At 41.4% G+C, this 22,062-nt stretch overlaps 1 protein-coding gene across 1 annotated transcript; it reads left to right on the top strand.

The window, feature by feature from the left end:
• The first annotated feature begins 593 nt into the window (after positions 1-593).
• LOC138894880 (uncharacterized) lies at positions 594-1,655 on the top strand. The gene is made up of 2 exons (XM_070179614.1): positions 594-1,069; positions 1,547-1,655. The coding sequence occupies exons 1-2, from the start codon at positions 594-596 to the stop codon at positions 1,653-1,655; spliced, it is 585 nt and encodes a 194-aa protein (XP_070035715.1).
• The last annotated feature ends 20,407 nt before the right edge of the window (positions 1,656-22,062 follow it).

Genomic DNA, 22,062 nt, shown 5'->3' with positions numbered 1-22,062 from the left:
GTGGGTTTGACCAAGACGAATCATACAATGAGCAAGAGGAAGAAGTGAAATATGTGAACAACTACCAAGGTCAAAGAAACAACTCTCAAGGCCCGAATCAACAACAATGGCGATCTCAAGGAAATCAAGGAAATTGGAACAATTAAAACCACCAAGGCAATTGGAGTGGTAGGAACAACAATCACAGTAATTGGAAAAATAACAATAATCAAGGCAACAAAGACAATAGGGGTGGAAACAATCAATGATATTGGGGAGGCAACAACCAAAGGGGTTGGAATAATAACCAAGGGAATCGGGGGTCGGGCTTTCAAAGGCCCCCGATGTATCAACAACCAAGAAACCTGCCTCCTTATCCGTTTCATGGTTCTAGATTTTCCAATAATGAGATGGGATGAATTGAAAATATGTTCAAACAAATGATGGAGAAAAATGCCGACTCAGATGCTCAACTAGCCTTTCACAACACTTCAATCCGCAATTTGGAGGTTCAATTAGGGCAAATCTCGCAAGCTTTAAACACTCATCCTAAGGGGGCACTGCCTAGTGACACGGTGGTGAACCCGAAGGGTGGGAATAACACCGGACATACCATGGCCGTAACCACAAGGAGTGGAAAAGGTGGGGAGGCAACAAACTCAAACCAAAGAAGAATTGTGGATGATGATGCAGTGATTCAAGAAGATGAAATTTCAAGCAATGTGGTTCAAGCTAATGAAGAAGTGAGAATTGATATTGATGAAAATATGGAGGAGACTCAAGAAGAAGTGAACCCTTCTAGGAAACACATGATTGACATACCAGAACCGGTAGTGCCAAAGGCCAAGGCACCAATGCCAAGGCCTCCCCCTCCATACCCTCAAAGGCTCCCCAAGCAAAATAGAGAGAACCAATTCAAGAAGTTTATTGACATGATGAAGAGATTATCCATTAATGTGCCATTGGTTGAGGCGTTGGAACAAATGCATGGCTATGAAAAGTTCATGAAGGATTTGGTGACAAAGAAAAGATTAATGAACTGTGAGACTATCAAGATGACACATCAAGTGAGTGCTATTATGCACTCAATGTCTCCGAAATTGGAAGATCCCGACGCTTTCACAATCCCTTGTACTATTGGGAGCGCCGACTTTTCCAAAGCTCTATGTGATCTAGGAGTGAGTATCAACTTGATGCCCTACTCGGTGTTCAAACCTTCGGGAATTGGGCAACCAAGACCCACATCTACGGGGTTACAAATGGCAGATCGTACTCAGAGACCATTGGGTATTATTGATGATGTGTTGGTTCGTGTTGATAAGTTCATCTTCCCGACAGACTTTTTGATTCTTGATTGCGAAGTGGACTATGAGGTGTCTATTATCTTGGGTAGACCTTTCCTTGCTACGGGGAAGGCTCTTGTTGATGTGGAAGCCGATGAGCTCACCTTCCGGGTGGGCGATGAAAAGGTGGTTTTCCATGTATGCAAATCTATGAGGTAACCCAATAGCAATGAAGTTTGTTCGTTTGTGGACTTAGTGACCAATGTGATTGTTGATGATGCTAGTGCCATGATGAATGTTGACGATACTTTGGAGGCCGTATTGCTTAATCATGATGATAATGAGAAGGAAGCTTATGTGGAATATGTAAATGCATTGCAAGGAATGTGGTAGTACACTTATGAACCTCGAAAGTTATCCTTAGATCTTGAGAAACGGAAGACTCCTCCAACAAAGCCCTCAATCGAGGAGCCTCCCACTTTGGAGTTAAAGCCATTGCCGCCACATCTCAGGTATGAATTCCTTGGGAAATGTTCTACTTTACCGGTTATTCTTTTTTCTTGTTTGACAAACGTGCATATAGACTCTACTTTGGCGGTGCTGCAAAAGAGGAAGAAACCTGTAGGATGGACATTGGCGGACATTCGGGGTATAAGCCCCGCCTTTTGCATGCACAAGAATATTTTGGAGGAGGATGCCAAACCCTCCGTTGAACATCAAAGAAGATTAAATGAAGCAATGCAATAGGTGGTGAAGAAGGAGATCATAAATTGGTTGGATGCTGGGGTTTTTTACTCCATTCCCGATAGCTCGTGGACCTCTCCGATGCAATGTGTCCCAAAGCAAGGGGGCATGACTATGGTAATAAATGACAAGAACGAGTTGATCCCTACAAGAACGATGACCAGGTGGAGAGTGTGTATGGACTATCGAAAGCTCAACAAAGTCACTTGGAAAGATCATTTCCCACTCCCATTCGTTGATCAAATTCTTGATAGGTTGGCCGGTTGAGCTTTATATTATTTCCTTGATGGATATTCCGGCTATAATGAAATTCTTATTGCTCCGGAGGACCAAGAGAAGACTACTTTCACTTGTCCCTATAGTACTTTCGCATTCTCGCGAATTCCATTTGGGTTATGCAATGCACCAATGACTTTTCAACGGTGTATGATGGCCATCTTCACCGACATGGTGGAAGATTTTCTTGAGGTCTTCATGGATGACTTTTTCGTGGTCGGAAATTCTTTTGATGATTGCTTGAACAACTTGGATAAGTTCTTGGCAAGATGTGAGGAGACAAACTTGGTTTTGAATTGGGAGAAATGTCACTTCATGGTCGAGGAAGGCATTATCCTCCGCAACAAAATTTCAAAGCATGGTATTGAGGTCGACAAGGCCAAAATAGAGATGATCTCTAAACTCCCACCCCTACATCCGTGAAGGGAGTGAGGAGCTTCTTAGTTCATGCTGGGTTCTATCATTGATTCATCAAGGATTTTTCCAAAGTGGTGAACCCCTTGTGTAAACTGTTGGAGAAGGATGCCAAGTTCCATTTCAACGAGGAATGTATGAAGGCATTCGAATTGCTCAAGTTCAAATTGACTACTACTCCTATTATCACCGCACCAGATTAGAGCTTGCCTTTCGAGCTCATGTGTGATGCAAGTGATGTGGCGGTTGGAGCGATTTTGGGGCAACGTATCAACAAAATCTTCCATCCGCTCTACTATGCTAGCAAGACCATGAATGATGCCCAAATAAACTACATAGTGACCGAAAAAGAGCTACTTGCTATTGTCTTTGCTATGAAGAAGTTTCGCCCGTACTTGATGGGTACAAAGTTGATTGTCCACACTGATCATGCGATGCTTCGGTACTTAATGAGCAAAAAGGATTCAAAGGCAAGGTTAATGCGGTGGGTTCTTCTATTGCAAGAGTTTGATCAAGAGATTCAAGACCGTAAGGGTAGTGAAAACCAAGTGGCGGACCACTTGTCTCGTTTGGAGGAGGAGGGGAGGCCACGTGACGGCCTTGAGATAAATGATTCCTTCCCCGACGAGTAACTTCTAGCCATTTCAATGACCGGGATGCCATGGTTTGCCGACTTAGCAAATTATCTTGTGATTGGTATTGTACCGAATGAGTTCTCTTCAAACCAAAAGAAGAAGATCAAACAGGATTGGCTTGACTATTATTGTGATGAGCCGTATCTCTTTCGGATTTGTACCGATGATGTGATTCGACGATGTGTACCGGAGGAAGAACAAGTGGAAATTCTTGAGGCTTTCCACTCTTCACCATATGGTGCTCACCATGGTGGAGCTAGAACGGCAACAAAAGTGTTGAGTTGTGGATTCTATTGGCCTACTCTTTATAAGGATGCTAGCGATCTCGTTAAGCGTTGTGATGAATGTCAAAGGGACGGTGGGATTTCTAAGAAAAATGAGATGCCCCTCACCACCATCTTGGAGATTGACATTTTTGATGTGTGGGGCATTGATTTCATGGGTCCGTTCGTGAGCTCTTGTGGGAACAATTACATTTTAGTAGCTGTAGATTATGTGTCAAAGTGGGTTGAAGCCATGGCTTTACCCAACAATGAAGCTCAAAGTGTGGTGGTATTTTTGAAAAAGAACATCTTCACAAGATTCGGTACTCCAAGGGCCATTATTAGTGATGGGGGATCGCACTTTTGCAACAAAGCTTTTGATATCTTACTCACCAAGTATGGTGTCACTCACAAAGTCTCGACCCCCTATCATCCTCAAGCAAGCGGGCAAGTGAAAGTCTCCAACCGGGAGATCAAGAGTATTTTGTCAAAGACAGTGAATGCCAACCAGACATATTGGTCAAAGAAACTTGATGATGCTCTTTGGGCTTATAGGACGACTTACAAAACACCAATTGGTATGTCTCCATACCGGTTAGTGTTTGGGAAAGCTTGTCACCTTTCGGTGGAACTTGAGCACAAGGCTATGTGGGCATTGAAAAACCTTAATCTTGAATGGGATGTCGCCGCCAACTTAAGGGTGGCACAATTGAATGAGCTTGATGAATTCCGGTACCATGCTTATACAAGTTCGTCCTTATATAAGTACAAGATGAAGTACCTCCATGACAAGTACATCCGGAACAAGGAGTTCAAAGAAGGTGATCTTGTGTTATTATTCAATTATCGGTTACGAATGTTTCCGGGAAAGTTGAAGTCTAAGTGGAGTAGTCCATTTGAGTTTGTGAATGTGACACCCTTTGGTGCATTAGACTTGAAGAACAAAAATGATGAAGTGTTTAGAGTCAATGGTCACCGGGTAAAGCATTATCTTGGCAAAATTGACGATGGCCACGTCATTGCGTTAATTCATTTCAAGTGATTGATGGTAATCTGCGTCGTGCCTCGATGTTAAATCAAACGCTTCTTGGGAGGCAACCCATGTTTCTTTTTATTTTTTATTTTATTCTTTTTTAGATAGGTTTTGTATTAAGCTAACTGGTTTTGAACTGAATTGCATGAATGAGTGTGCATTGCAGGTACTGTGTTCGAAAAAAATTGGCCAAGTGTTGAAAAAATATGGACCGCACATTTATTATGCGGACCGCACAATTTTGTATGCCACATCAGAGAAGAATCTGCGGCCGCACAATTCTTTGTGCGGCCACACAACTGGAGACCCAAAAATCCAACTCTCTAAAGTTTTGAATTGCAGAGAAAAGGCCATTCTGCGGCGGCACTCAGCTTCAATTTTGACCGACTTTGGTCAACCTTTAAATAGGACCTCATTGCACTATTCACAACTTTACACACTCTGAACTTTGAGACCTAAGCAAGCACAATGCACACAAAGTACCTCACACTCCACATTCATTTCATCAGTGTAGATTCTTACTTGCATCCTTCATCACTGGTATGTTCAATTCATGTTTAGATTTTTCAATTTTTTAGTTTTTGTTCTTAATTAGTATAGTTATTTTTAGGCCTAAAATATCAAATGTTCTTCATGTGTGCTTGAAATTGTGTGGGTAATTTCATGTGTGCTCGTTGGGGACTGGGTAGATCATTCATCATGTTTAATCATATACAATGTTTAAATTGTGCAAAAATTACAAAACCTAAGTCAGTGCCATTTTATTTTTGAATTGTGCGGCTGCACACAAAATTGTGCGGTCCACAGATCTTGAGTTAGGGCTAAATGTGATACAGGAAAAGTGCGAACCTCACTCAAAATTATGTGGTCCGCATAAAAATTGTGCGGTCCGCGGAAAAATGTGTGCGACCACACTTTGGAACTTCAGAGAACCAGTAGTATGAACCTGGTTTTGTACGGCCGCACTCAAAATTGTGCGGTCATCACTTCAGCATGTGCGACCGCACAATGTAGTCTGCGGCCGCACTCAATATTATGTGGTCCGGACTGTCTCTTTTGTACACTGATTTCCTGCAACTGTTAACATGCTTCTCAACTTTAACTGACTTATGTGCTTCGTATTGCATACAATGGTTCGATCACGAGGCAGATGTGATATATCTAAAGGGAGGGTTAAACCCTCTCGAGGCCGAGGAAAGGGCACTCAACCTCTGGGAGTGTAATCAAAAGCTATAGCCAAAAACCCGACCACTGGGAGAGGTAGGGCCATATATCCCTCATAATCAAGCTCATATGTCCCGTCTAGGAAGCCTCCGAGGGTCACTCAGTGGAGGTACAACCTGAGGCTCAGTCCCAACCACCACAATTCACTGGGAGATACCAACTGCGCAACGAACCCTCCACCACATCAAGTTCTTCTGATGGTTCCGATACCGGTAGCCAGGGTTCAGAGCCAGGGTTCCGATACCGCAGTAGATGATGATGATGTTCCTGATGATAGTAGGGGAGGTGACACTAGAGTGGGCGACCTAGAGAGGTCGAAGAAGAAGGAAGTATGGGAAGATAGATTCGTGAGTTTGACTGCCTTCACAAAGTTTAGAGAGTGGTGGCCCTAGAGATCGCTCACACTTGAGCGACAATTCTTGCTGAAGGATTTGGATAAATACAATCCAAATATCCTTAAGCAGTTCAGGGAGCGCAAGGGGTGGATGTGGTTCACCCAGAGTGTTATGGATGCCAAAGAGCACTTGGTACGGGAGTTTTATGCCAATGTGGCACACATCAAGAAGGGTACCAAAGTGAGAAATTTGAAAGTCAGATTCGACCCAAGCACTCTGAACACTTACCTGGATTCGAGGAGGTAAAGGCAATCTAGTACTTGGAGAAGCTTGCTATGGGTGATGCAGCTCGCCCTTGGTTAGCAGAGATTTTGGCTCCTCCAGGACCACCACCACCGTGGATCACAACAGGGGTTCCTATTGCACGGGCCACCCTTAATTTTGAAGCAAAAGGGTGGCAAACCTTTGTGTGCAGCCATATTGACCCAAGCCGGAATGAGAACAATCTTTCAATCCCCCGAGCAGTTTTGGTGGCATCTATTATGGCCTGGTACCCAATCAATGTGGGTGCCATCATGTCGGCCAACATGTCAGTGGTTGTCCAAAAAGGTGAAAGCTCCTACCCATATCTCAACACCCTCACAGAATATATCACAGATGCAAAAGTGGAGCCGAGGAGTTTTGATACAAAAGTGCAGGCCAAGAAGCCCTTCCCATGGTACTCCTTGCAAGGTACGGAAAACCCAAAGTTCAGGGGTAAGGAAACTACCACCGTTGGTCAATTTGATGAGCCATCGGTGGTGGTTACAGAGTTAGCTACTGAGCCTTCTACAACTCCTATGCCTTCTACAACAACCGGTCCTTCCATAGAGACAACTGACATGCCACCACCTTCATCTTTTAGACCATCAGTACCAGTGCCTACTTCATCCACATATCCACTCACTGCGCTGAAAGTCTCTCAGACATTGGCGAGTCTCAACAACTGGATGCAGACAGCTACTTCAAAGCTGTTTGACATATCCAGTGCTGTTGCAGCACAGTATTCTACACCAGCAGCACCACAAGTTCCTCCGTTAGTGGAGGAAACATTGAATAAGATCCTGGACATACAGAAGACCATTATGGATACATTGGTGGCACATGAGGGAGCTATTGAGGAGTTGGACAAACAGGTGAAGAAGATGAGGAAATACCAAGCCTCGAAGAAATCAGTGGAGAGATTGAGAAAGGAGGTGACAAAGATTGCAGCAGCTTGTGATTTACCATTTGACCTACTGATGGAGACAGATCCATCAGTACCAGCAGACCCAGCAGCACCATCAGCAGAGGCACCAGCTGCCTAGTCTGACGAGCCAGACCTTGCTGCTTATACTACCGAGGAGGTGCTTCAGATGTTCACCAACCCCGTTGTTCCCCGAGCAGAGGATGATGAGATCCAGTTGGAGGAGCCCGAGGGTGGTGATGCTGCCATGCACCCTGAGACCACGTATGGAGTTTTCTTTAGTATCTACCCTCTCTTATTTTGATTTTGCTAAGCATTGGGGATAATGCTTTTTTTATTCAGGGGGTGGTCTATTTTGGTTGGTTTGATTTGATGACATTGGCCTGTAATAACTTTAATGCTATTTTTCTTTTATCTTTATTTTCTCTTTCATTATGTATATATTCCTCCCTCTCTTTTGATGTATATATTTTATTCCCCTCAGTTTGTATATTCAATTGTCTTACTTTCAGTAGCTTATTTCATAGCTTCTTTATTTTATTTTCTTAGTTGGTTAGCTTCTTATTTATGTTAATAGATTTTTTTTGATTCGGTAGCTTCTTTTTATGTTTAAGTGAGTAATAAGCCTTTGGTTTTTCTTAATGCCACAGTTCTTTCCAAAGGTGGGTTTTGTGTGAACCGGGTGGCTCTTCCCAATGACAGATGGCGTGACAACCTTCTTAAGGGATTGAGTCCATTTTTGATGTTTAGGTAGAAACAATAGTGTTAATGAATAAAAAAAAGGGTCAAGCATGCTTCACTGGGTACCAACACACTTAACTACACGCTTATGGTTAAAAACAAGCTTTTGGAAAGAAATGGCTCTAGTTAGTGACCTTGTGACTCTTCTGTTGACTTAGGCAATCATCGGGTGGTTTAGTTGAACCATTAGCGATCTTCAATCTTGAATACGATTGTTGTGGGACCTCGACTCTATCCTCTTTAACAATCCGGTTGTGTGAGAAGTGAGATATTTTGTTACAAGTCCAAGTACCCATGTGAATGGTCTAGAACTTGCCCCGAATGTGTTTCTAGGCGAAATTCTAAGTTTGCTTAGCTTGAGAAGTAATTGTAGGCTCTCCTTGACCCGTTTTCAAACTTTCATGGCCCACCAATGATGTTATCCTTGTAAACCCTTTTGAGCCTAAAGCCTTTTTCATTCGATAACCATGTTACAAGCCTTTACCCGTTTTATAGTGACCCTTTCTTGGCACCCGAGCTTTCCTTAGCACTCATGAGAAACAAATGACGAAAACATAAGTTTGGGGGAGAGATGAATAGTTTGAAAGTGGTATCAAGGAACAAGAAGAGAAAAGAAATAAAGAAAAGGAAAGGCAAAGAAAAAGAAATAAAGAAAAACACAAAAAGAAAATGAATAATTTGAAGGGTTGAAAGGATTCAAAAGAAAGCAAAAGTGCAAAGCATGGAGAAAACAAAGAAGGAGAATATGGATATCATGACCAAGAAAGAGTGATGTTCTCTCTAGTTCCCCTAAGGAAAAAGAAAATGACTCAAAGAGTCGGCAAAGTATGAGCCAAAAAGAGAAAATGGAGTTCTAATGGAAAGATGAACCCGTTCCATTCCAACATTTACCTCCTTAGTCCAAAAGCCTTCATTACATGCCGAAAAAGCCCTACGTGATTTCAAGCCGAGTAAGCTTACATTAGTGGTGATCTACATGAGGGGCAAACATATGGTACTTAGAGCCGTACTTGTAACATTCTTTTGAGAGTGATGAGCGAACCATTCACGAATCATTGAACTGAGTGCTACATTCTTGAGTGAGATGAGCTTACAGAGAGTATAGGAGGAGGAGTTTGGGATCCACAATGACCTACATGAAAGTGAAAACTTCCTTGATGAGTAAAGTCAACTCTTAATGCTCAAGTGTCACATTAGAGCTATTTGTGCTTTAACATTCAAAACATGGCCTTGTTGATAATTCATGAGTGTGTGGGTAATTGTTGGTCCCAATTGATGTGTGTTTGATACAACTTAGGCCAACTGAAATAGATCTTTTCTTGTGGAGGTGAGAATTACCTTATTTGCTTGAGGACAAGAAAAAGCTTAAGTTTGGGGGAGTTGATAAGTAGGGATTTTGACTACTTATTTGCACTCTTTTACTTTAGTTTTAGCTCAAAAATGCTTAAAGGTATTTCCAAAAAATGATAAAATGTGCTTACTTGCATGAGCATTGGAAAAAGAGCCAAAATGATGAAATTCAACTCAAGAAGGAGTATTTTTGGACAAGGACTAAAACCAAGCAAAAAGAGCAAAGTGCAGACCGCACAATATTGAGTGCGGCCGCAGACTATGAAGGACCTCTGACAGAATTCTTTTGCAAAGTGCGGACCGCACAATTATTGTGCGGCCGCAAAAGATGAGGTTCAGAGAGATGGAGTTCTGAGTCCATGAAGAAATGCGGACCAAACTATTATTGTGTGGCTGCAGAATTCAAGAGTGTGGCTGTACTCAAAAATGTGCAGTCCATAGAAGTCCCTCATGTCAAGCTCAAATTCAAGAGTGCGGCCACACTCAAAAATATGCGGTCCGCAGAATCTGAAGACCTGCGGCCGCAACCCAGAATTGTGCGGCCGCAGAAGTCCATCCTGTCAAGACCAACTTCAAAGTGTGGACCGCACATAGAATTGTGCGGCTGCAGAACCTCCGCAGGGGTAATTTTGTCCGATAATTTCAGATGTGTATAAATAATTCTTTATGTCAAATTTAGGTTAAGTTTGAACATCTGAAAGTTGGGAGCCGTTTTTATTTACTGCTTTAGGAAATTTTATGATAGTTTGTCTATTTTACATTGGATATTTATCTCTTTATCATTGAATATGAGTTTAATCTTCTATTCTTCTTTAATTTCTTCATTTTCATCTATGAGTAGCTAAATTTCTAGCTAAGATTGTGACCCAATCCTAGTGTGGGTACCTAATGGGTGTTTGATTGAGGGCTTGTTTATGGTTGGGTGTGTAATATTTAGCCTAGTTCTTGCTTTAATTATAGAATTAATGGTTGCAAATATTGATTTGAGCCTATTTGACTTAGTCTCTACTTGAGAAAGAGAGACCGAGTCTAGAAAAACTTGGCTAACAAGAAATTTGGGTGAACTCAAGAAATTGATAGTCCCAATTAAAGGGTTGAATCTAGAGATAGTAAAACCCGACTTGAGCATCTATCAACTATTTTGCGAATTACCCATTTGGACTTGAGAAAGCCAAATTGGGTCAAAACCACTCTATTACCGAAAGGTATTGAGTGGGTAATTACGTGTTGATTGTTATATTACACCCCAGCCTACCAAACCTGCCCTAAAGCCCACAACCCGTTAGGAAAATACCTAAGTGGAAGTCACAACCCTAGATCTTTTACATACTTGAAAAACAACACAAAAAATATTATTCTCTAGCTTTACATTTGCAAACCGTAGCTTAATTTAGAAGTAGAATCAAAACACAATTTTTGGAAGTGCATCTTAGACACTTTACGTGCTTAGTCCAAATATATACCTAATCCCATCTACGCTCCCTGTGGATTCGATCCTGACTCCTAGTTGGATATTATTATTGCAATTGGCCGCTTCACAACCCCAAACTGAGGTGTGATTTCGGCAAGATCAGTTTCCTACTGATGTGGGCATAATTTCTCGAACTTCACCTTGAGGACAAGTCATCTTTCCAGGAGGGGTGTACTGATAAGCCACGTATATTCCAGAAGAAGCAAAGATTTAGGAGATGATAATTCCTGAAGCTTTCAGTTATTAGACGTTTATTAGTTATTATCTGTTTAGCAGTTTTATTATGGTTATTAGAAGTTATTTTATCTTTATCTTAATAGGTTATGTAGTAGTTACGGTCAACCTATTATATAAGTAATAGATCCTGTAATGTGTAGGTATCATTATCAGAATCAAAACTACTTTATTTAGGAGCATTGTCCTCTCAATACGGACAACTTTATTGGTGTAGTTGTGTTTAAGATTCTTGTACAAACTATTGCCAATAATATTAACTTTTTTATTCTATTTATTCTGTTATCTACTTCTGGTTTCCATCAGTTTGGTATCAGAGCAGTAAGATCTGCCACGGTGAACACACAGACCAACGCTTCCCAAAGTGAACCCACCATTCCTACTCTTGACCCGATTTCCCAACAATTGACGACTATAACAACGAAATTGGAAGCCATAGATGCTTTAGCCGCTGATGTGGCCACATTAAAAGCACACCACGGTGGAGATCACAATAATAAAAGGAAAGCTAAAGCCATACCAGAAGAGGGTGAGGTTAATAGCACTTGGCAATGAGAAATTTTGTGGTGCTCACAGACAAAGATGGAATTTTCAAATTATGAGGGAGAAGATCTTAGAGGCTGGATTTTAAAAGCAGAGAAGTATTTCCAGTACTATCAAACTTATGAGGAATGCAAGGTCGATATGGCTTCGATGTACTTAGAAGGAGATGCATTGGATCTTTTCACTTGGATCAACAGCGAGCAAACCATTTACTATTGGGACGAATTGGTGAAAGTAATGCAAGAAAATTACGGACCTACTGAGTTTTAAAACCCTGATGAACATCTCTGTGATATCCAACAAACTGGAACAATGTTTGAGTATAGGCAAGAATTTGCAAAACGAGCAGCGCATGTGCAAAATTGGCCAGAACACTGTTTGCTTGGAGTTTTCCTCAGTGGGCTGAAAGAAGACCTTTACGTGGACGTTAGGATTAACAAAACTCGATCTGTGTACAAGACAGTGAGCCTGGCTTTAGAATATGAAGGAAAACAGGGACCTAATCGGTCCAATAAGGCACCCACTTTGCCTTCTGTATCACGACCTCCTTTGGTTAGGACATCATCTCTAGTGGCCCGAGAATCCTTCGCTTTTCTGCCATCCCGCCAACCAGTTACACGTCCTTTTCAACCACCATCACTTCCCAACACTCGCCCGTTAACTCATGAACAATAAATTCGACGAGACAAAGGCCTTTGCTATGGTTGTGGAGAAAGGTTTAGCCCTAGTCATTGCTGCAAACCTGGGACTTTTTCTCATCTGGAGTTGATGCAAGAAGAGAATGACACACTGATTGTGAAGGATAAGACAAAAATGACATGTTTCCTACTGATGTGGGCACAATTTCTCGAATTTTGCCTTGAGGACAAGTCGTCTTTCCAGGAGGGGTGTACTGATAAGCCATGTATCTTCCAGAAGAAGCAAAGATTTAGGAGAAAATAATTCCTAAAGCTTTCAGTTATTATCTGTTTAGCAGTTTTATTATGGTTATTAGAAGTTATTTTATCTTTATCCTAATAGGTTATGTAGTAGTTATGATCAGCCTATTATATAAGTAATAGATCCTGTAATGTGTAGGTATCATTATCAGAACCAAAACTACTTTATTCTGGAACATTGTCCTTTCCATACGGACAACTTTATTGGTGTAGTTGTATTTAAGATTCTTGCACAAACTATTGCCAATAATATTAACTTCTTTGTTCTATTTATTCTGTTATCTACTTCTGGTTTCTATCAGATCACTTAGCTAAACGCATAAGGGTGAAATTAGATCAAGTTTAGTTAAGTTTGAACTTAAGGCAGTTTTATGGAAAATGGAGACTCAGAAAATAAACCAATGAAATGATAAAAGGTTCACAAAACTTGATTTATGACAATCAGGCCTGCTAACTTTCATATGTTAAAACTATTGAGAATGAGCAGTGACAATAGCAACCGCGCTACATCCCTAATTACAGAATTGCATTTGGATTAATATACTAAGAGCATGAAAAGGAAACAATAATAGCAAAAGTAAGAATGTATAAGAAATGACAAAATTATAAGGAGAAATATACCTACTTTGTCACGTTGACATTTTCATAACAATTAGGACTGAAGCCTAAACTTTCAAACAAACAGAGGCTGTTTGTATACAGAGTAGACACCTCAGAATGGCACTGCCAAAGAAGTGTTAAGTAACAATGTGAAGCATGGACAGTCGCAAGACAGTATTTAAACATCTGTAAGAGATGATGTTTATACCTTTTCCAATTCTCTCACACCTTCAGCATACTGTTCCTTTTGAAGCAATGCAAGACCAAGATAATAGTGGGCCTATTCTCCTACAAATTACACTTAGGTCATTATATATAGGGAACAAAGAACTACTGGCTACACCCACTTAGAAAGACCATAACTTCAAAGCGATCTCGATTTGTACCGTAATGTATTGGCGTCTTGCATTGCTAAGGCATTGGAAGTGTTTTCATGTGCAAAATCGAATAAATCGATACTCCAGAGGAATGTAATGGCATATTTGAGAAATTTTGGTTATAATGCGGCGGTTTTCAAGAGGAAATGGGAGAGCTCCATGATAGGGTCCATCCCATTCAAAAGCCAAAGTAATAGGCATGTGCCTAAGAAACATTTCTTTGGGTTGGTAGCCAACTTTGTTGAATTTCTTTGGTTTGGTAGCCACCTTTGTTGAATTGTCAACATTGAAAAAAAAAAGAAGGAAAAGTGTGCAAATTGTCAAATATAGTATAGGCTTTAGAGAGTGAGACTTCGGCTATAAAAGAGACCTTCAGCTCTCATTTCTACACACCAACAAAGAGAGAAAGAAAGAGTGATATTTCACAGACAGGGTATAAGAAAATAGTCTGTGAGAAAAATAGACAACGAGCGATATTGTAGTAAGTTGGGAATATCAAAAGATGATAATTTTTTTGAGTGCTGTAGTGGTCTTTGGAGTATTTTACTCGGACCTACAAAGAGTAAAATTTCTTGCTATAGTGATATCAGTTGCTCGTCTCGGGACGTGGTTTTTTCCCTTATTCAAAAGGGTTTTCCACGTAAAAATCTTGGTATCGTTGTCACTATTTAATCTTGTTAATTACTGTATCTCAGTGCTACGTTATTATTCCGCTTTTATTACCGTGAATATTATTTTATGTGGGGGTTTATTCTCAATAACTGGTATCAGAGCACATGTTCTGCTCGTTCACAGAAGCACTATTCACTATCGGTAATACTATACTCGGTGAAAAAAAATATCTGGAGTAAAGTACGAGGTAGAAAAATTCAACGGAGATAACGGTTTCTCAACATAACAAAGAAGGATGAAGGATCTGCTCATTCAATAAGGATTACACAAGGTACTTGATGCTGATGACAAAAAGCCTGATACAATGAAAGCTGAGGATTGGGCTGACTTGGATGAAAGGGCTGCTAGTGCAATCAGGTTGCACTTATCAGATGATGTGGTAAATAATATCATTGATGAAGACACCGCACGTGGAGTTTGGACAAGGTTGGAAAGACTATACATGTCCAAAATGCTGACAAATAAATTATACTTGAAGAAGCAGTTATATGCCCTACACATGAATGAAGGTACGAATTTTTTGTTACATTTAAATGTGTTTAACGGACTAATCACATAGCTCGCCAACTTCGGAGTGAAAATCGAGGAAGAAGATAAAGCCATCTTGCTATTGAACTCGTTGCCATCTTCGTACGATAATTTGGCAACAACTATCCTGTACGGTAAGACTACTATTGAGTTAAAAGACGTCACATCGGCTCTTCTACTCAATGAGAAGATGAGAAAGAAGCCTGAAAATCAAGGACATGCTCTCATCACAGAAGGTAGAGGCAGTAGTTTTCAAAAGAGTTCGAGCAACTATGGTAGATCCGGAGCTCGTAGGAAGTCTAAGAACCGATCCAAATCAAGAGCTAGAAATTGCTACAATTATGATCAACTAGGTCACTTCAAAAGAGATTGCTCAAATCCAAGGAAGGGAAAAGGTGAAACTAGTGGCCAGAAGAATGACGACAACACAACCGCCATGGTGCAAAATAATGATAATGTTGTCCTCTTTATAAATGAGGAAGAGGAATGCATGCACTTATTAGGTCCATAGTCAGAATGAGTGGTTGATACAGCATCATCTTACCATGCCACACCGGTTAGAGATCTTTTTTGCAGATATGTAGCAGGTGATTTCGGTACTGTGAGAATGGGTAACACAAGTTACTCAAAGATTGCGGGGATTGGTGACATTTGTATCAAGACAAATGTCGGATGCACATTGGTTCTGAAGGACGTGCGACATGTACCTGATTTACGGATGAACTTGCTCTCGGGAATTGCTTTAGACTGAGATAGATACAAGAACTATTTTGCAAATCAAAAGTGGAGACTCACCAAGGGATTATTGGTGATTGTAAAGAGAGTTGCTCGTGGCATGTTGTACAGGACAAATGCAGAAATATGCCAAGGTGAATTGAACGCGGCGCAAGATGAGATTTTTATAGATTTGTAGCACAAAAGAATGGGCCATATGAGCGAGGAGGGATTGTAGATTCTTGCCAATAAATCACTTATTTCTTATGCCAAAGGTACAACAGTAAAACCTTGTGACTACTGTTTATTTGAAAAGTAGCATAGAGTCTCATTTCAGATATCGGCTGAAAGAAAATTGAATATACTTGATTTGGTATATTCTGATGTTTGTGGTCCAATGAAAATTGAATCGATGGGCGGTAACAAATATTTTGTTACTTTTATTGATGATGCTTCATGAAAATTATGAATTTATATTTTGAAAATCAAAGATCAGGTGTTTCAAGTTTTCCGGAAGTTTCATGCTATGGTGGAAATGGAGACATGCCAAAAGCTAAAGCGTCTCTGAAGTGACAATGGAAGTGAGTACACTTCAAGGGAATTTGAAGAGTACTGTTCGAGCCATGGTATCAGACATGAAAAGACAGTTCCTGGAACTCCACAACATAATGGCGTAGCCGAAAGAATGAACCGCACCATTGTGGAGAAGGTGAGAAGCATGCTCATAATGGCTAAACTGCCTAACTCATTCTAGGGTGAAGCAGTTCAGACGGCATGTTACCTGATCAATAAGAGTCCATCAGTTCTGTTGGCGTTTGACATCCCAGAGAGAGTTTGGACTAACAAGGAGGTGTCCTACTCGCATCTGAAGGTGTTCGGTTGCAGAGCTTTTGCACATGTACCAAAGGAGCAGAGAACAAAGCTGGATGATAAATTTGTTCCCTGCATATTCATAGGATTTGGAGATGAAGTGTTCGGATACATATTGTGGGATCCTATAAAGACGAAGGTCATCTGAAGCAGAGATGTAGTCTTCCGAGAAAGTGAAGTTGGAACTGCTGATGATATGCCAGAGAAGGACAAGAATGGTATAATTCCTAACCTTGTTACTATTCTTTCTACTTCTAACAATCCCACAAGTGCAGAAAGTAGGACCGACGAGGTTGTCGAGCAGTGGGAGCAACCTGGTGAGGTTATTGAGCAGGGGGAGCAACTTGATGATGGTGTCAAGCAAGTGGAGCACCCCACTCAGGAAGAAAAACAACCTTAACCTCTGAGGAGATCAGAGAGGCCAAGGGTAGAGTCATGTAGGTACCCTTCCACAGAGTATGTCCTCACCAGTGATGAAGGGGAGCCAAAAAGTTTTAAGGAGGTGTTGTCCCATCCAGAAAAGAACAAGTGGATGAAAGTCATGCAAGAAGAGATGGAATCACTGCAAAAAAATGGCACGTACAAGCTGGTTGAACTTCCAAAGGGAAAAAGACCACTCAAATGCAAATGTGTCTTTAAACTCAAGAAAGATGGAAATGGCAAGCTGGTCAGATACAAAGCTCGATTGGTGGTAAAAGGCTTCGAACGGAAGAAAGGTATTGATTTTGACAAAATTTTCTCACATGTTGTCAAAATGACTTCTACTCGAACAATCTTGAGCTTAGCAGCTAGCCTAGATCTTGAAGTGGAGCAGTTGGACGTGAAAACTGCATTTCTTCATGGAGATTTGGAAAAAAGAGATCTATATGGAGCAACCAAAAGGATTTGAAGTAGCTGAAAGAAAACACATGGTGTGCAAACTAAATAAGAGTCTTTATGGGTTGAAGCAGGCACCACGACAATGGTACAAAAAGTTTGACTCATTCATGAAACTTACACAAAGACATATTATGATCCATGTGTATACTTCAAAAAAATTTCTGACAACAACTTTATTATTTTGTTGTTGTTTGTGAATGACATGTTAAATGAAGGAAAAGACAAAGAGCTGATCATAAAGTTGAAGAGAGATTTGTCCAAGTCATTTGATATGAAGGACTTGGGCCCAACACAATAAATTCTGGGTATGAAAATAGTTCGAGAGCGAACAAGCAGAAAGTTATGGTTGTCTCAGGAGAAGTACATTAAACGTGTACTGGAATGCTTCAACATGAAGAATGCTAAGCAAGTCAGCACACCTCTTGCTAGTCATCTAAAGTTGAGCAGGAAGATGTCTCCTACAACAGTGGAGGAGAAAGGGAACATGGCTAGAGTTCCTTATTCTTCAGCAGTCGGAAGCTTGATGTATGCAATGGTATGCACCAGACCTGATATTGCTCATGCAGTTGGTGTTGTTATCAGATTCCTTAAAAATCCTGGAAAGGAACATTGGGAAGCAGTCAAGTGGATACTCAGGTACCTAAGAGGTACTGTAGGATATTGCTTGTGTTTTGGAGGATCTGATCCAATCTTGAAGGGATTCGCGGATGCTGATATGGCCGGTGATACTGATAATAGAAAATCCACTACTGAATATCTATTTACTTTTTCAGGGGGAGCTATATCATAGTAGTCTAAATTGCAGAAGTGTGTTGCACTTTCAACAACTGAAGCAGAGTACATTGGCGCTACAGAATCTGGCAAGGATATGGTATAGCTCAAGCGGTTTCTTCAAGAGCTGGAATTGCATCAAAAGGAGTATGTTGTCTGTTGTGACATTCAAAGTGCAATAGACTTGAGCAAGAACTCCATGTACCATGCAAGAACAAAGCATATAGATGTGGGATATCATTGGATTTGTGAGCAGGTGGAGAAGAATCTTTACAGGTCCAAAAGATTCACACGAGTGAAAATCCGGCTGATATGTTGACCAAGGTAGTACCAAGAGACAGGTTTGAGCTATGCAAAGAACCTATCGGCATGCACTCAAACTAGAAGACAGTGCTACCTCCTCTAGATGAATGAGACTGGAGGGGGAGATTGATAGGGTTCATCTCATTCAAAAGCCAAAGTAATAGGCATGTGCCTAAGGAAAATTTCTTTGGTTTGGTAGCCAACTTTGTTGAATTGTCAACATTGAAGAAAAAAGAAGGAAAAGTGTGTGCAAATTGTCAAATATAGTAGGCTTTAGAGAGTGAGACTTCGGCTATAAAAGGAGAGCTTCAGCTATCATTTCTACACACCAACAAAGAGAGAAAGAAAGAGTGATGTTTCACAGACAAGGTATAAGGAAATAGTCTGTGAGAAAAATAGAGAGCGAGCGATATTGTAGTAAGGTGAGAATATCAAAAGAGGATTATTTCTTTTGAGTGTTGTAGTGGTCTTTGGAGTATTTTACTCGGACCTACAAAATATAAAATTCCTTGCTATAGTGATATTAGCTGCTCGTCTTGGGGCGTGGTTTTTTCCCTTATTCAAAAGGGTTTTTCACGTAAAAATCTTGGTATCGTTGTTACTATTTTATTCTTGTTAATTACTATATCTCAGTGCTACGTTTGTGTATGGTCAAAACCGATTCTTGGTCATAAAGACCGGTCGAGACAATGACGTTTCAATCGAAGGGTATCCACATGGCAAGCTCGGACAAATTCCGAAGTAGAGACGTCGAGCTTCAAGCTATAAGACCAATCAACGGCAAAACTCGATATCATTATCGAGCCCGCGTCCGAATCGGACTACGGGGCAATGCCGATCGACACAGGCCCCGAATATCGATGCTCCAAGGCAGAACCGAGCTCGAACTAAGACTGGGGATTCGATCTAGCACCGAGCTCGAGTCAGCGCCAAGCTCGCAGACAAGAGCCGTTACAACCGCACCAAGGGAGAGAATCTTGGCGAGAATCAAGGGAGAGACAAACCATCATAGGTTCTCCACTATATGTATTATTTTATTATGTTGTTATAGACAAAGTAATGACCCTCTACTATAAAAAGGGAGATAGACTGCAATAGACAAGGTCCTCATAAAATATATTAAGATTTCATTGTGCTTGTTCTCCTAATATTTTCGAGTCTTCCCGTCCATCATTCCCATTTCATAGCAAAAAATACCTGTATTGTCATTTTGTATCAAAGAAATTTGCATACCCTTAGAACCATATCTAAATTTAACGTTATCAGATTTTTCGGGTAAACAGTTTGGCGCCCACCGTGGGGCTAAGGGTAACAGTGGTTGTTTGATATAAATCTACAGTACACTCCACCTTACAACTTCGAATCAGCAATGGCTCTACCTATCGACCTCGAAGCCGGCCTTTAAGATGAAACCAACAACTTGGTGCCCGGGGCCGGAAGGCTACCTGACAACGACAACGAGGCTCGAATCGAAGAACCCAAAATTCGAGCCGAAGTACCACTGGATATCAATTCGCAAATAGCTCTAGAAGCGAATCAGTGTTTTGAACCGAAAAGAAGTGTTCAGGGTGTTGCTCGATCCATAGCCCGAGACACCTACAGCACAGGGGAAATCGGGGTCAGCTTGCGTATGATTTTTGAAATGTTACAAGATCAACATGCAACGATAGCTCAGTTGCAGAGCCGAACTCATACGCAAAGCAGGCCGAACTCCAATCCGCTTCTTCGAGAAGTCACCCCCAGAGCGGAACCCGCCGTAGTGAAATCAAACGAGCAGGAATCGGGGACCGCTCCTGAAATTGCTAAATTGCTCGAGGAACTCACAAAGCGAGTCGAAGCCAACGACAAAAAAGTGGAAACGTATAATGCTAGGGTCGATCAAATTTCGGGGGCTCCGCCAGTAATAAAAGGGCTCGATTCAAAAAAATTCATACAAAAGCCTTTTCCTTCGAGCGCGGCCCCAAAACCAATCCCCAAAAAATTCTGTATGCCCGAAATTCCCAAATATAACGGTACGAATGATCCTAACGAACACGTCACCTCCTACACATGTGCCATCAAAGGCAACGATTTGGAGGATGATGAGATCGAATCCGTGTTGTTGAAAAAGTTTGGAGAGACCCTCGCAAAGGGAGCAATGATCTGGTATCACAACTTACCACCAAATTCATTTGATTCTTTCGCCATGTTTGTAGACTCGTTCGTAAAATCACATGCTGGTGCCATAAAGGTTGCAACAAGGAAATCTGACCTCTTCAAAGTAAAACAAAGGGGTAACGAAATGCTGAGGGAATTCGTATCCCGATTTCAAATAGAGCGTATGGACTTGCCACCGGTCACAGACGATTGGGCCGTACAAGCTTTCACCCAAGGACTGAACGGGCTAAGTTCAACAGCATCACGTCGGCTGAAACAAAATTTGATCGAGTACCCAGTAATAACTTGGGCAGATGTACACAACCGGTACCAATCAAAAATCAGGGTCGAAGATGATCAATTGGGAGCTCCGTATGGGCCCGTACGTCAGAACCACACGACCACTAAAAATCAAAGGGAAACCAACAGAGAATAAAGGTCGAACAGATACCGATACCAACCATACGACACAGATCGGATGAACAACGGTTCAGCATGTGATACGGTTCGGAACAACCAAAGGATTGATCGGGGGAAAAATTCTCGATAGCGGCTTTGATAAATATACAGATCCTATAGAAGTCCCTCGACTATCGGAGTATAACTTCAATATTGGTACATTCGCCATTGTATCGGCCATCGGACGCATCAAAGACACCAGATGGCCTCGACCCATGCAAACCGATCCTACCCAAAGGAATCCTAATCAAATGTGCGAATATCATGGCACCCATGGCCACAGAACGGAAGATTGCAGGCAACTAAGAGAGGAAGTGGCCCGCTTATTTAACAAAGGGCACCTTCGGGAATTTCTGAGCGATAGGGCGAAGAACCATTTTAGAGACAAGGAATTCGGCAAGCAAAATGAGCCAGAAGAACTGCAACACGTCATTCACATGATCGTCGGCGGCGTCGATGCCCCCCAGGGACCGATGCTTAAACGCACTAAAACGTCGATTATGAAGCGATCTCGAACTCAAGATTATACACCCACATGGACTTTATCCTTCATTGATGAAGATACAAAGGGAATCATCCAACCCCATAACGATGCACTGGTAATATCCGTACTCATGAATAAAACTACGATTAAGCGTGTGTTAATTGATCCAGGTAGCTCGGCCAATATCATCAGATCGAGGGTCGTAGAACAGCTCGGCCTGCAAGATCAAGTCGTACCCGCAACTATGGTTCTAAACGGATTCAATATAACATGTAAAACCACTAAAGGCGAGATTACCCTACCGATAAATGTGGCCGGAACCATCCAGCAAACAAAGTTTCACGTGATCGAAGGTGATATGAGATATAACGCCCTCTTCGGAAGGCCATGGATCCACAGCATGAGAGCCATACCCTCGACCCTACACCAGGTCCTCAAATTCCCAAGATTGGGAGGTGTCAAAATAGTGTACGGGGAATAACCAGCCGCAAAGGAAATGTTCTCCGTCGAAGAAGCAAAATCAATATCCTCGCCTTCGCCGATAAAAGGATCAGGTTCAAAGCAGAGCGCCAAATAGCAAT

This window comes from Nicotiana tomentosiformis, chromosome 6 (assembly GCF_000390325.3).
Source record: "Nicotiana tomentosiformis chromosome 6, ASM39032v3, whole genome shotgun sequence".
Lineage (NCBI taxonomy): Eukaryota > Viridiplantae > Streptophyta > Magnoliopsida > Solanales > Solanaceae > Nicotiana > Nicotiana tomentosiformis.
Note: the sequence above shows the minus strand (reverse complement) of the source record. Positions and strands in the feature narration are given on the sequence as shown.

Excerpts from the sequence above, each read along its gene's own strand:
- LOC138894880 (XM_070179614.1), top strand. The coding sequence starts at position 594 with ATGGCCGTAACCACAAGGAGTGGAAAAGGTGGGGAGGCAACAAACTCA. Across the intron at positions 1,070-1,546 it reads AGTGCTATTATGCACTCAAT|TGCCATGATGAATGTTGACG; the intron begins GTCTCCGAAATT and ends TGATGATGCTAG.